Genomic DNA, 16,356 nt, shown 5'->3' on the forward strand with positions numbered 1-16,356 from the left:
TGAAGCACTAAACACTGGGTATGTGCTCAGTTTGTCCTATGTGGTTTCACTACTTAACTCCTGGCAACAACTGGCTTCCAAATCAAATAAAAGTTTTCCTTGTTGATTATAATAATTCCTCTGCTAGAAATTAGTGTTGCTTTATTACAGGTCATAGGAGACAAAGTCTGGACTCCCAACATCACAGTTTCTCAGCAGCATCTCAGAAATGAACAGCGATGCTTCCATTTTCCTGCCTTCATTCAGTGGATTGTGAAAGTAACATCTCCTGGATTTTTTCCATCACCCTCTGTAACCTACAGACATTTACAGAATCTCATTCTATTGTCTCCAATGACATCTTCCAACTAAGAACTTCAGCTAATGGCTACAACCATTACTGGATCTTTCCAGACAAGTCAAATGCTCACTTCTTTTCCTTGGCAGTAACAAGTTACCTGTCCACGTCACCCATTCCTATCCTCTCTACTGTATATTCCATTTCTGAATCCAACTGTTCAAAGAGAACAATCTTGGATGCGATGTTGAAGTGTTATTTCTGAAAAAAGCACAACCACCAGGTTACACAGTAATAAATTCTTCAGCACCAGAAGAAAGAAAAGGATAAATATTATGAAGCACTTCTCAGGGTTATTTCCTTGACCATTAAACAACAGATTTCACCATTGCCATATATAAACAAAACGAAGCACACATCCTGCCTGCTGTCCTCAGCTGAACTCCCCCTGGAGACAAATCTGTCTGTGACACTCCTCCACACCTTCCCAAAGGGAAGTGAATACCTTTTGATCTTAAACCACTGAGTCTGACCAATCTACAGATCATTACTCTGGTTTCAGCCTGACGCACACCATGAATTCCCAAGTACCTAAACACTCTGGAAAGGAGGAGGAAAACAGTTATAAATTCAAATTCCTACCAGGGCTTCAGACAGCGAAGATCATACGCAGACCTGCCTGAAATTTAAAAGTGTCATTTCCTCCCAGAGCAGGAGACTTGGTCTGTGCTCTTTCAGATGCATCTTTCTGGCTGCAAATGGTGTCAAACTCTGCAGGACTGAATTTTCTTGTAGTCCTTATGAGTTAGTGTCACTGACGTGTTTGTGTATCATCAGTATTCTGAGACCCAGCTCTGAACCATTTGCTTGAACTCTTGTAACTATCAAAATATACTGAGAATACACCAACACTAAATTTGAAAATGACATCTGTCTACTCTGCCAACATCCCCCACCTTCACTTATTATTTTAAATTATGTAATCCGACTTGCCTTTCTCTTTGAGAACATGCACAGACATCTGCACGTAACAAAGAAAGAAAAAGGTAAAGGGCACAAGGAATTATTTTCAAGTTCTTGCCATCTCATTACTCTCTCCTATGCATCGATAATTTACAAGATGCAAAAAGAATCTTTCAGAGATTCAGTTAACTTACTTATGCCTTCCCTTCACTCAGCTGAAAATCACTCCTTGAATTCTCCTCATCTTTGACATGTAATTGATTCTTTTTTGTCGCTTGTTTTTCTCTTCATACAGACATTCAAAGTCAGTATACAAAATATTATTGGATTCAAAAGATATACAGAGCTTGTAGAATATATTTGGCTCTTGATCATTTTTGTATGTCTCCCTGAAAAAGAAACCCACAGCTTTCATTTCTAAACTCAAAGGTGCCCTAAGATCTGCACTAGATTGCACAACTGTAATAGTTTTGAAGTAACTTCAAATATGTACATATGTATCTCTGAAGTTATATTTATCCTAAACTTGGTTAAACACAGGCATTCACAGCTACTAGATTACCTGTTACTAGTTCTTCTAAATCCTTTCACATATCCACCCTCGTGATACACCCTAGCTGACAAACACTAAAATACTTACAGCTCAGACACATAAAATGAACAAGGTGTAAAGCAAAAACAAGTTGGTCCTCATTAGCCAGGAAACCATCCTTCTGGTGAGCAATGTGTGTTCCTTAACGGCAGAAGAGAAACGGGTTTGGTATAGCTCCTGTTTGTTAATAAGGTTACTTTGAGAAAAGAAGATGGCAACAGGGGAATGTTTTAATTAGAGGAACAATATTAGCCTAGTTTTCAGATTCTAGAATTACTTACACTTAGAATACACTTACACTCATTAATCACATAAAAAGAAATTTTGGAAGACATTAATGAGACCCAGCCTTTACATTTAAGTTCATTAATGAAAAATGGTAAAAACAACCAACACGTTCTCCCACAACTCCCCTCTTCCATCATTCCTGTCCTTCACCTCCAACCAGCTCCTTTTTCAAAAGTCCCAGACTTGAGTTTCCATTACTCAATTTACCCAGATGGGACCACAAACCTCTGTCTCCCAGTCACAAACCAACTGATACACAACCAAAGCAGACAGAAAACACGGTAGTTCCAGTGTTTTTAAGAGATAAAAAAAAAAATACAGCTTAATCTCAAATACAGAATTAAATGTGCTACTAGGGCAGATGCAACCACTGCCCTATCTGCGAGAACCAATGAAAGAGTTTCAACACATATCAACTTCTCAGCTGCCTATCAGCTTATCTAGTGCAGCTACTACGCTGTCTTGACGATAAATGCTGTCCAAACAGAACACACAACCACAGCAAAACACAGATCGATGATAAAAGCTGCACATTTTGTCTTCCTTGTTCAAAAAGGATAAAGATGTTATTAGCCTCTTATTAGTGAAACACCATAATGTTTTGCGTGTCACTTTGTTAGATGTGTATTAACTCAAAATCTTAAAGCAAAAAGGTCACATTAGTGAACTAGTTTCATTCTAGCAAGATTTTTCTTCCTTCAAGAGCTAACAAGGATAAGTAAGATGAATGCCCACAGAAGCTCCTTAACTCTGCACAAAGGTAAAGATGGCATAAATAAGATGTCATAGAACAAGGTAGCTATACTCATAATTGAAACAGAGAAGGGAATAAATGAGTGGTATAACAACTACAGAAGAAAACAAGTACTGCCTTCTACATTCGTTACACAATATCTGGCTGTACAGCGCAGCTCATGAAATGTGATTCAGCAGAAGCATGAGTAGCTCTTCCTTTAATTTACAATAAATCAAGTATTGACTTTGGCAAACACGAAGCCAAGAACAATACTAAGAAAATAATAAGATCTCCCTAGAAAACAAGAGGATATTTTGTTAACCACTCTATCCGCAGCTATTCATGGCACTCCTTTCTGTGGAAGGACAGATCACTTAATAAAACCAGAATCACAGGAAACTGAAGCAACACGGGCATGTTTTTTTCTTTTTCCTTCTCAATGTATAAAATGGCAACTTCAATTGCTATGATGTATGACTGTAAATTGAGTGCTTCTATCAATGTTATCACATTAGAAAATAAAGAAAAATTATTTTTCAATATCTGACCACGACAACATGACCAATATCCATAAGAAACACAGTATCTACTGCAAATATGTACAACGTACACATACATCCACAGAGCAATTATATAGTATATACTATGTATATAGCCTAAGCATATATCATGTATGTGTAGCACACTTGCACATCATATAGAGTATACACATATACAAGATATATCCTTAGACCACATATTCAGTATCTAGTATATAATTAACCATGATCAGATGCACTATTAACCATACACAGTTAATCACAATGTAACTAAAGCAATAGGCTGTCATTTTATTTATTTTTTACCAGAGATGCTGAGGAAAAGCAGCTCAGACAATGTGCTCTATGTGTATCCGCACACGTGACATTGGTTTGTGATACTGATGTTTGTGATGAAATCCATTATTTTTATTAGTCTTCTTTAAGTTCAGTTCTCCATAATAGCTTCCTTTTGCCAAAAGTGAGTATTCAGTTTCCAAACATTTTAAAACTGTTTTTTAAAGCTACAAATATTAAGGCGTTTTATGGATTTTTTATTACTTTTATGTCTCCTTGACCTTCCCACTAGATGACTTTTTTTGATCTGGAATACTACAAATAAGACTTCATACGGACGCTCCTTATAAAAATCATCCATCTTATGGTAAAAAAAAACAAAGGAAAAAAAGCCAAAAACCCTCAGGGATAAGATTAAAAAAAATAAAAATGGGGCCAATACACAACTGAAGGGCATGGAACCTGTGCAGAACTACAGCAAGGCACTGTAGATTTGAGCCCAAGCAATTTCAGCAGAGGTCTGACAGTGTTACTGCTAACATCAACAGGGATGGAAGAAAATCATGTTTTAGTAAGATTCTTGCACTTACTGTGATGCAGATGTACCACCTAAAGCAGCAGCATTCAAAATAATGCAGATGACTCTGAGTCAGTAATACAGTTCAGTCATTCTCAGCAGGGCTAATTACCCCAGGCAAAGCATCATGCTAGCATGGCTGTGTAATTTCTATTCATCAAATCAGTTCAGTTACCCCTACAGAAAAGTGCCTTGCGCTTCATAGACAGATGCTATACTATTTAGAGGACACTGGGTCTTACACAAGACAGTAAATTATAATGCATCTAAATCTGTAAGAAGAAGTGCCATGAAAGCAACTTTTCCCTCCAGATTGATGCGTTGATTCCTATGAGAAACTGTGCACAGTGATATTATTATCAACAAATCTGTCTGCTCTGTGCACTGCAGTGGAAGAGCTCAGTGGTGTGGCAGTAATCGAGTCCTTCCTCACTTTCATCATAGTTTGGTTCAACACTCTGAAGCCACACTCTCTAAATGTTTGTTCGCAATAGGGAGAAAAAAGCTCACGTCTGAATAAATATGAAAAGAAGAAGGCAGTGAAATATAGTATCTGTTGGCAGCCATGTAGATGACAGCTTATAACTGCAAGTTCAGGAATACTCATGCGCAGACGTATATGCATACTTACTGTAACTTCAACAACTGTAGAAGTCAAAACAAATTATTTTTGTACAACAGTATTTAACCCAAAGGACAAATAACCGGTCAGTCAATCGTCAGTCACTCCAGGATGAGTCTCCTGCATACTCTAGTGAGATTATTTACAGTTTTAATATTCAATTAATAAAGCACACAGTGGAAACAATATGCAAAGTTAATTACAACTTGCAATAAATACGATCATTGGTATAAAACAAACAAGTATAAGCCCTTCCTGCTAAGATGAGTTATTTCAGTTTTCGATAAATTAGAGCTGTGGTTTCCTGGACACTGACCAGTTGTATGGAATACTCTGATTAACACTAAATCATATTAATCATCATTCTCAAATATTAAAAGCTTAAAACTTAATGTCTTCCTTAAGAACAGCTGAGTGTCTGAGAAATAGACAGCCTGCCTTCTGTCTTGGCAACGGAAAAAAGAATTAAATATAGGACATTCACATTCACACAATCAGTACCGCCTTCCCTCTCGTGCTCACTGCGCTCTCATAGGGAATTCTGACATAACAGGTCAATTCTTGCAGCATCCCAGTGACAGGATGAGCTGTGTGAAGTTCACTGGAATGCCAGTTACACACTGAGTAACCAGGACAGAAGTAATTGTGCCAGAGGGGTGAGCTGTAGGTCTTTGAGATTAACCTGCTATTTCATCTGAAGGACTGATGAGAGCCTGAACTGAAGTGACGGCATCCATTTTCCAATTGCACTCGGCCTCAGATTCCAGGAGGTAACTGAGCAGTGCCCAACAAGCCAACTTGTGGAAGGCAAACTAACAGCAAACAGTTCAATTAAACAAAACCAAAACAACCCTATAGTACATTTTCTATTAACAAAGCTGGTGGAGGAGGGACGAGCATCCCTGAGACGGGAGCATGTCAGCTTCAGGCTTCGAGGCAGAAGCACCTCTGTCTAAAGGCTCCCAGATACAGGCCTGTCTAAATTGCTTTTAAAAACTCCAAATACCAATTTCACAGCTGCCCTGAAATTATCATTATGGGCAGAAACGTCTTCTAGCATTTTAGATAAAAACGTTCTTTGCTTCATTTTAGGCCCATTTCATCCTGTTTTGCTCACAGGGGATATGGAAAGCTGTTTACTCCCTTTACATCTGAAGAATGTTATTGTGCCTCCCAGACCCCTCTTCTCCAAATCAAAGAGCCACACACTTTCAGTTCTTCCGCCCACTGCCTATCTGCAGGACCTGCAGCCTTCATTACTGTAGTACTTGGTGTTTTCTCCAATTAACCTACATCTTCCTTGAATGAGCTGCCACAAAAGGGGCTTGATTCTCCAGCTGAAGCACAAACAAAAGAAGAACTGCTTCAAGTGCCTCGTACACAACACCCTTCTTTCTAAAAATCAGTATGAATTTCACTGCCGCTAATGTCACCCTGTTACAAAACAAATGAACAAGTGGCTTGCACTCAATTTGTGAAGAACTCTCAAGCTTTCATCTAAGCACAGGTCTCTACAGAACTTCTACCTACAGTCATTTCTTGTATTTCTGCCGCTAATTACAAGTATTTATTGCTAGGACTTTGCACTTGTCTGGAAGAGAAATGAAAGCAGTTCAGCTAAGGCATATCTCCAATTTGCTAACGATATTCTTCATTCTAATTCTGTTTCCCACCATACTCTCCATTCTTCTCTGCTTGATTAGTACTTGTAAATTGAATAAGGATACACCACATTGCATCACTCAAATCATTAATGGAAACACTAGCCAGTTGCAGAACACATTTCAACAGAGCCCCGCTTGATAGATGGTCACTTGTGCAACAGCGAACAACAGATAATGACTTTTGAGGAACAGTTTCCTCAGAACATTTGCTTCCACTGTACAACATTTTCATCTGTATTGTATTGCTGATCTTGCTACCATAGTGTATTTAAATCAAACTACGTGACAGACATTGATTTCTCTAATTCAAAGACCTGCTATACTGCCAAGGAAGAAAACACTCTTGGTTAAACAGGATTAATGTAGCCAACTATTTAATGGCAGTTTTATACTCATGACTCCAGCAAATAGTTCATTTGTTATCATATGTTAATGGACTCACCAGTGTTGAGTACAGGGAGATGATCACCTTCCTGACCCTGCTTGCTACACCATTTCAGACACAGACCAGGATGCCATTGTCATTCTTGGCCACCTGCACACACTGCTGGCTCATGTTTATCTGAGAGTTGACTAACACCCCCAGATTCATTTCCTCCACACATTCAGCCACTCTGCCCCATCCTGTAGCATTGCCTGGGGTTCTTGTGGCCAAAGTGAAGGACCCAGAACTTGGCCCTGTTGAACCTCATTCCATTGGCCTCAGCCTGGTGATCCAGCCTCTCCAGATCCTTCTGTAGGACCTCGCTATTCTCAGGCTGATTGACAATACTCCCAACTTGGTGTAATCTGCAAAGATACTGAAGGTACACTCAATCCTACTGTCCATGTCATCAATGAACATATAACAACATATCATCCATATCCAGGCTTTTTCTGGTTTAAGTAGCACCACGACACATCTTATTTACCTTGGTGGTTTTTTCTAACCTTCACAACTGAATCGCTGTCATGTTTCTGTGGATGTCAGTGGTTCTGGGATGCACTTCAGAAGACAGGTATCGTTACCCACAGTATGTCAGCAACAAAAAAGCTCTCCAGACGTAGCCAAATGACTCATTTCAAACTGTTACATGCATCTACAAACTAATTTCAATCTTTTCTATCCAGCCTACACTTCCTAAAAAAAAATAGGCCCTATTTCCTTTCATTCTCATCAAGTCTTCTGTTGTTATTAAGACTAAGTGCCAAGATTTGCTGCTCTTAAACAGATCACAATATGGACCTAGTGCTAGCTAGACATCTGTATGTGGTAATATTTTGCCTACTCTGTACCCTTATTTATCTTTAAATTGAGAACAGTGTCCTGCTTTCTCTCATCTTTGAAGATATATGGAAGAATTGTCCTGGAGCCCCTTCTATATTGCAGACACTCCAGAAAATCAATCAGAAGATCCTTTCCCCTTTATTTTACAGCTGCACAGCTTAGTCACGGACTAAATCTGAGTTTAGAAAAGAGCAAAATAATGGTTGCTGTGAGAGCCTGTCTCCAAGACTTACACGCTCACAAGGTCATTCAAGCAAATAAATTCACTTGCTGTAAACTAAGTTATAATGCAATTATAGCTACAGACCAGGAGTTTATTACAATTAGAAGAAGCCTAGGCATTTGTATGAATAATGATGACATCAGTCACAATTATTTAGCAAACAGAACATATAAATCCTTTATTGCCCAGCTCTGTAAATCCCAGATGGAATTAACAACCTGTCCACAGACAAGGCAGCCAATCACTGCCAACTACAGATTTTCTAATCTTCAATTGATCAGTGTCTGACAACCGTTAGACAGTGATTTCTGCATATGCAGATAAAAGAGCAGATATTTTAATAACTACTGAATTCCTTTTGTGAAAGAGTACTATCTGAAGCGTAGCATTTTCTCTTCACATTGTAATGTTCAAACTTGCTTGGAAACGTTTCCTTTTCACTTTATAATATATCTGTATTAAAGCATCACAAATAAGCATAGCCACAGCATGTTAGCCACTGTGTGACATCTGAATATGCCTCTTGCTCTATCAAAATGCTGCTTCAGATACACAAATGCTTGTATAATGTGAAGAAGAATGAGCCAGAGAGTCAGCTAATACCTTGTTCATTGAACTGTCACAGCTCTGTTTCTGATTTGAAAGAAAACCCAAAGAAGCGTGTTAGGAGGTGGACAAATCGCAGAAGGAAGTTTACATACAGCTATTTCAGCAACAAACTACTTAATCTCTAAAAATTACATTTTTAGTAAATTTTAGTTTAGTTTAGTTTAGTAAATTTTTAGTTTAGTTTAGTTTAGTAAATTAGTAAAAAAAATTTACAGTTTTCTTCTTGCTGTGTCAAAGTGGGAAGTTAATTGCAAGCAAAGCAAAAATCTAGCAAGGGGGAATTTCAAGTCTGCTTTAGCTTTAAGTAGAGATCGCAGTGAAAAACCAGAAGCTTGCAGAGTAAAGTTCCTTACATCACCTACTGTTCTACAGGCTACTAGCGACTTCAAGTACCCAGCAAGAAAAAAGCTTTCTCAGTATAAGCTAGAGTTACCTGCAGCTCCTCTTATTAACCCCTAGTGCAATCCAATTCTACAACTGTATATTTTCATTGCAACTTTTCCCATTACTGCAAAATACACTTCAAGACACAGCTAAGTACAAACTCAAAGTGAACTAACAAGCCAACTGAGATTTGTGGAGGAAATACCAATCATATGCATATACCTAAATGGATATATGTACAGGTTCACCTTCCCCCTGTACATATACAACATATATCAGTATGTAAAGATAAATGTCCAGTTATGCTGGGAACCCACTGAGAATAACATATAACAAAATGGTTTATCAGACTACAGAAAATGCAAAGCTTTCACTGTAAGATCATGATGCTGCTGAGTTTACCAAGCAGAAATTCTATCTATCTGGACCACAAGTACAACAGGAGCGTGAAATAGAGACCTAGCCAGAAACCATCCAAAATTAAATTAAGGGCCACAAGCCCTGGCTCCTGCCATTCATTGTAGGATAAAACTCTAAAGTGCTTCCTAAGGGGACACATTTCCCCTTACCTTTAATAACAATTACTCAGACTTCCCCAAGCTTCAGAAAAAGACCAAGTATTTGAAAACAAGAAACTCAAAAACCTGTGACACATCAACAAAAGAAGTAGAAGCTTTCCGTCCTTCTAAGGAAATTCTAAAAACTACACAAGATCCAAAAAGCAGCATAAACATTTCAGATCCCAGTGTTAAATCATACTCAGTATTTAAATGGGAACTAGTATACAGATTAACACCAAAGGATTTCCAATTTTGGCAGCTAAAAGCCAGCATTTCTTTATATATCCTCACGATGGATACCAAAAATGCAAGACATTAAAAAGAAAAATTAGCTTAAAATACTATATTCAATGCTCTAGTGCTTCCGTCAAACTGATACACTAAATAAATATTTAAACTTTGCATTTGCAACATAGCATCTGCTAATTATAATGCTAAATCATTGTCTAATAATTTTCTGATTACACAGAATAAAATGAGCAGCAGTGACAAATATGCACAATAAACCCCAGAATGATTCTGAGTGTTCAATAGTTCAGCCCTCCCACAACCTATTTTTGGAAGTTGAAACGTGGATACCATTAAACCAAGGAGAAACAACTGGCAAGCTACCATATACAATATATATATATATATACCAGATACATATTTGGTGATCTCAAAGACTACTGGGAATTTCTTTCCTGCATCCTGCAGCACAGTGTGGAAGCACTCAGGCCAGTTGAAGAACAAAAAGCAGCCTAGCAACGTAATGCAAGCATCAGGAGAAGTATTTTACCACTCTTTCTACAAGCTAGTAAAATAGAGAGTAAATCAGTCACTTCTGGAACAGAATGCTTCCAACATCCGAGTTAGCCTAGGTGTATCATGTCACATATGGCTTTCATAAAGGTCAAAAGGACAAGCATTTTCTTTCAAGACACAAACTGTAATTCAAACTATGCCTTATTATACTGCAGTGTCTTCCTACAGCTAAAGGTAAAATCCATCACCTCTGAGGGTATTTTATACAAGCATAAACTAGTGTGAAATTAACTTACATAGAAAAACCATTGCCCAAAAAGTAAACTTTTACAACAGAATTTTCATGTTATTAAACAATTCCACCTGGAGAAGTGTGAAAAAAAAATGAAGATCCTGAATGAAGGTACTGAAATTAGAACTGAGTTCTGTTCATATCATTTCCCAATTCAAACCAAGAGGCAGAGAGTGAGAACCACACTAACAAGTTATAGGAGTTTCTTCATTTTCTTGCAAAGTCAAACACTAGCTTGAGTCATATGAGCGCAAGCTAAAAATGCCACTAAAAGCAAGAAGGACTCACCAAGTTCATTGAGACTCTGAGCAGCTTTTGTTATCTCCCTGCTTCCTCCTTGTAGTTGCCCTTGAAGTCTCTTACTGAGATGCAAGATGCGTATTATCCTCCGCAGCAAGTCACAGGCAGCCTGTGGAGAAATCACAGCATTAGGGGATGTTATCAGCACACTCTGATCTCATCATTTTAGGCTTCTAATATGGAAACATTTTAACCAAAGGAAACACGAATTTGAATAACAAGGAACTTCAGGACATTGAAAAACCTGTTCTTAAGTATCTTTTCTCATTAGCTAATGCAATACAGGCAAACAATATCAAAAACTGGGCTAAGATTATGCTGCCATTACTTGCACCTCTTTCCCCCTCAAAATAAAAGGAGACACACTCAGAACCCTATGAGTGTGACATGTTCTATTTCCAAGCAAAGTGAGCTCCATATTGCATTACACAGCCCTCCTCAGCAGTTCTCCCATCTCTAAACTTCAGTAAAATTAAGAAGTTGGCTTTGCCCATTAAGTATTGATCCAAAGTAAGTAAAATAACAGAGAGCAATAAAAGCTTAAAGGCTTTAAGTGTTATTTTACAGATAATGACTCTTATGATAGGAATAGATACAATAATCCATTTTCATCAAAAATTTCATAGGGCCATTCACCTACATTTATCAACCTGTCACTTCGTTTTACTTGATAGGTTTGCAAAAGCACACCCCATTCTTGGCTACAAATTAAGATGGATGCATACACCAAGTTTCAGGAACCATCTGCTTTGTATTTTCATCAGCACCAATTCAGAGCAGAGGTATTGCTGACATCTGAATCAAACTTATGAGTTTCACCATTTTTCACTCAACTATTCCTTCAAACAAGTTTTCTTGTTCTACACAGTAAATTAATGGAGGCAGACAACCAGTGTGAGTTACACCACGTGCATGATAAATGTTTTAAGCTTTACAATGAAAGAGGATCCTGACGACAATGGGTATGAAGTGATGACAAGCTACTATACAGGACAGATCCCCAAGCTGCTTCTAGGCTACACAACTCAGGTACATCAGCTATTTAAAGTACTGTGTCATTTAAGCATAGCAAACAAGCTTCAGGACTGCCTGACATGCCCCAGTGGCAACTTAATGTGCAGGCATCAAAGTCCAGACAGCTTCAGTGCATGTCAATCCAGGAAAGACTACTTCAGAACTCCACCATAAGGGGAGTCCTAAAGACACACACAGGTCTTCACTGAAGGACAGTAATGAGAGAAACCGTACAATAAGCAGAGAAAATGGAGCTCATCTGGAGTCAGGTTAGAAGGTGCGTGGCGCAGAGTGAGCAACATTACTTTAAAACATGTCTCCAGTATCTGTAATCAGACTAACAAGTGGTAAATAAGAAATCTGGGTTGGACAAGACACAGTTGTTATGAGATATTTTCCCTGTTACTGAAGAGAAGGCCTCTTGAAAGGCCTTGTCTTATAGACAGAAAAATGAAATCAAAAATTACTTAAAATATACACAGATATATTTAGAATCTGACAGGCTTTAAGCCCTTTCAAATCTTGAAAACAATAAGTACACATATGAAAATATACATAAGTCCCTGCAACCAATGTTTAGTGGATTGCACTACTCACCCAACTCTACTGTATGCCACCACAAACCAGTGGAAATACACAAATACAACGTTTGATTTTTATTCAATATTGGGTACAACAAAGAATATTACAAAGCGCCAGTGAATCACTGAAAGCACGTTGACTCTCGCTGCTGTCGGCACAATGCCGTGTATCACTAAGGGCAAGTTCCCTAAGCTTTCCAGGATGACTTAGCCACATGATTTCTATTATCATTAGCGAGAACCAAGTGGGGCTTATCCTGCTTTGGAGAGATTAACATATCAGTTTTAATTAATGCATTCCTTTAATCAGAACGTATTTTGATCCACATATCACTTCCATATCTCTGAACAAAACTTCTGCAAGATACATGAAAAATAGCTCTTTATGCAGTTCACTGTGCCTCGTCAAGGAAGAGCCCCCAGTATTACTACTTTGCCTTTAGATCTAATTCTCTCATCCAACTGTGTACCTCTGGCTAACTTTTTCCTTAGGACTTTAGTTATCTGCCGAGCATCTCATACTTCACATGCAAGAAAAAATTTTATTTCATTGTTTTTTATCTCCCATTCCAAGAAACAAGATTGTAAAAGGACTAACTCTTTGAAAGGGCTGACAATAGCAGGACACGGGGAAATGGTTTTAAGTTGAAAGAGGGAAGATTTAGGTTGGATGTTAGGGGGAAGTTCTTCACTAGGAGAGTGGTCAGGCCCTGGAACAGGCTGCCCAGGGAGGTTGTGGATGCCCCATCCCTGGAGGTGTTCAAGGCCAGGTTGGACGGGGCCCTGGGCAACCTGATCTAGTAAAGGTGTATGTTTGGTGGCCCTGCCAGGCAGGGGGGTTGGAACTACATGATCCTTGAGGTCCCTTCCAACCCGGGTCATTCTGTGATTCTGTGATTCTGTGATTCTATCAGCAATGACCACACTGTGCCCTTGGCAAACATGCTTCACACAAGTATTGGCATTTTTGTGAATTCTTCAACTTAATAAAACTCTCAAATAGTGTAAAAGTAGGCAGTATGTGAGGACTGTGCCATGGAAAGTTAACAGAATCTACTAGTAGAGTTGTTCATGAATGCTCGATCATCAACCCCCACCACCACCTGTACCACAGAGGTCTGAGTTAATTCAGGAAACAGTCGTTCCTGCAGTCAATACAGCCTGATTTTCCAAAGGAAATGCTTGTATCCAAACATGACGTTATTCCACAGTTAAAGCAAAACTGAATTCGGAAAAAGCAGGGAGCGGCCTGAGTTAGTCCCAGTGGCTTTCATGAAGTTAAAAATTAAACCCGAATTTTCTGGAGATTACACGTTAGCTATCTGCTGAAATTTAAATCAGCAATAACAAAGACATTACTGCTGTGATTCAAACAAAAAGCCTCTTTTAATCTTCAGTTAATTTTAGGAAATTATTGAGGCAATTAGAAACACCACTTGAAGCTGCCAGTGCACAGCTCATATTTGTGATTGCATGTATCTGTCAGACCATAATGCAGGTGAATGTATGTGTAATACAAGCCCAAATAAAGATGGGACAGTACACCATCTTAAGACTACACGGACATTTATGCACTGTAGTACCAGCATGAATTCTGCTACCAGTAAACACTTCAAAGAGAGAATAGTTTTCTATTGTAGAAATATTTTTTTCTATTTTGTGGGTTGCTTTTTTAATAAAAAGATTTAAAGGAAATCAGATATTGTAGGGATTTCTAAGCATGAAGATATCTAAAACTAAGAGGAGTTGGTTAGACAGAAATGCACAGAAAATAACCCTCTGAAGGACAAATTCTCTGCTCAGCTGTTAACTAATCCCATTTAGCTTGTGATATGGCATGGAAAGTCTATGAATGTGCTCAGAAGAGGATAGGATGATTTAAAGCAGGAAGTAAGCTCTGTGAGTTTGCTGCTCCCCTGGGATGCCGTGAAGCCATAAGAACAAAGCAAGACATAATATACACAAGTATACAACAGAGATTTAGAATTCAAAACTACATTTGTAGTTTGACGATGAACTTACAGAGAAAATGTTTATGAAAAAGCAGGCTATATTAAAAACAATTAAGGATGGTGAAATCCAGCTTTATGCAAGCCAAACACTCCTTCAGTTTGTGAGCAGTCCCATAGCAATCAAAGAACAAGTACTAAAGCAATACAATCGTGAATACAAGAGGCCTTTAAACACCACACAAATCAGCAAAGAATAACTAGCAACCCTAATTTGACAGCATTGTCTTTTATCAGTCATTTGTCTTTATTTATTTTTTAACTTATTCCACTGACTGTATATACGCTGATAAAATCAGCAGGTTTGACTGTCCGTGCTATAAGTCTTGCACTTGGTATAGAAGTAAGCAATGTCATTTCATAAGCCCTGACACAGCCAGGAAGCAAACCGTTTGCTGTGCTGATGCTCTTCCTTCCTGAACAAACAAGGCTGCCAGGTGAACAGACACCACAGCATCATACTGCACTCACTGTGTATCTGCCAACAGAGGAGAGGACAGCAGCCCTCATGCTGAGAACTGTCACTGGCAGCAATGCTGGAGTGATCCTTCCTCTTCCTGTGCATAGCTCAGTTAACAGTTAGGGACATGAGGATGGGCTCCCTTTACCCTGCATCTCTCTTTTTGTTGTTTTTGTTGTGATGTTTTTTGGGTTGGTTTTTTTTTTTTGTTTTTTTTGACTGGCATTTGGAATAAGAAGACTCATAGCCCAGAAGAGCCAGATATTACAATTGCCCTGGCATAGATTGAGCAACAACCCTGGCCCCTGGCTGCACGTTGCTTTTACACCACAGAAAAATCCATATCCCTGCTACACCAGACAGGAAGCAAAGTGAACCCAAGAAATACCTCCTAACCTCAGGGACTTCTGCAGTTTGACTTTACATAAGGTCAGAGAAGAAACAAACATCACCTTTAACACCAAATTCATAGAATCATAGAATCATAGAATTACCCAGGTTGGAAAAGACCTTGAAGATCATCAAGTCCAACCGCAGCCTAACCAGTACCCTAACTCTAACAACCCTACACTAAATCATATCCCTGAGCACCACATCCAAATGGCTCTTAAACACATCCAGGGATGGCGATTCAACCACCTCCCTGGGGAACCTATTCCAGTACCTAACTACCCTTTCTGTGAAGAAGTTCTTCCTAAATTCCCACAGTTCTTCCCACAGCTGCAACATTCACCAGAGAAGAAAAAAATAAAATCTGAACCTGGCACATGAAAGTCATGGAAATTTTGCCCAGTGTGACAGCTAGAGCTGGGAAGCACAGGAGCAGCAGCTGAACAACCAGGCTGAACAGACTGCTAAGAGCTTCCTGCTGAACTTCACTACTACTGAAAATCAGATAGAAAATATCAGACTTTCAGCCGAGAGCCCAGCACTCTTACTTGTTCCACCATTCCTTGACTAGAAACCGTGTAGAGCTGTTTGCAGCTTCATCTGCTTGTGCTCTACAAACTAACAGCGACCTATTTAAGCCGACATCCACAATCCAAATTTCAGATACTAAAAGATAGGTTTTTAGTTTTGCAACTTAAAATACTTTTTTAAAGAGAAATGGTTCAAACAGTAACTCTTTAAGCATTTCCTGATTTGGAGTTGTGTTGCTTTTAAATAAATAAACTGAACAGAACACAGCTACATCTACAGGATCGATGGGATAGTTTTCAACTGCAATAAAGTTGAAAATAGAAGTGTGCAGCACTTATCTCACCACTGCTGGGAAAAAGCTCCCCCCCACTGCTCTTCTTTAACAGGAACTACATTCTCTGTAGACTCCATTTAAAAGATAGGAACAGCTGCGTACCTGGGCTTGTACACCAGAACTC

General features: G+C 38.8%; 1 protein-coding gene across 2 annotated transcripts in view; it reads right to left on the reverse strand.

The window, feature by feature from the left end:
• COG5 (component of oligomeric golgi complex 5) overlaps positions 1–16,356 on the reverse strand; it is a 172,599-nt gene that overhangs the window by 150,222 nt on the left and 6,021 nt on the right. For both annotated transcript variants that reach the window (XM_015850827.2, XM_015850892.2), the window contains exon 6: positions 10,902–11,022. In XM_015850827.2, the coding sequence (XP_015706313.1) occupies positions 10,902–11,022 (121 nt within the window). The remainder of the gene's footprint in view (positions 1–10,901; positions 11,023–16,356) is intronic.

The sequence above is a fragment of the Coturnix japonica genome, chromosome 1, assembly GCF_001577835.2.
Source record: "Coturnix japonica isolate 7356 chromosome 1, Coturnix japonica 2.1, whole genome shotgun sequence".
NCBI classification, from domain to species: Eukaryota; Metazoa; Chordata; class Aves; order Galliformes; family Phasianidae; genus Coturnix; species Coturnix japonica.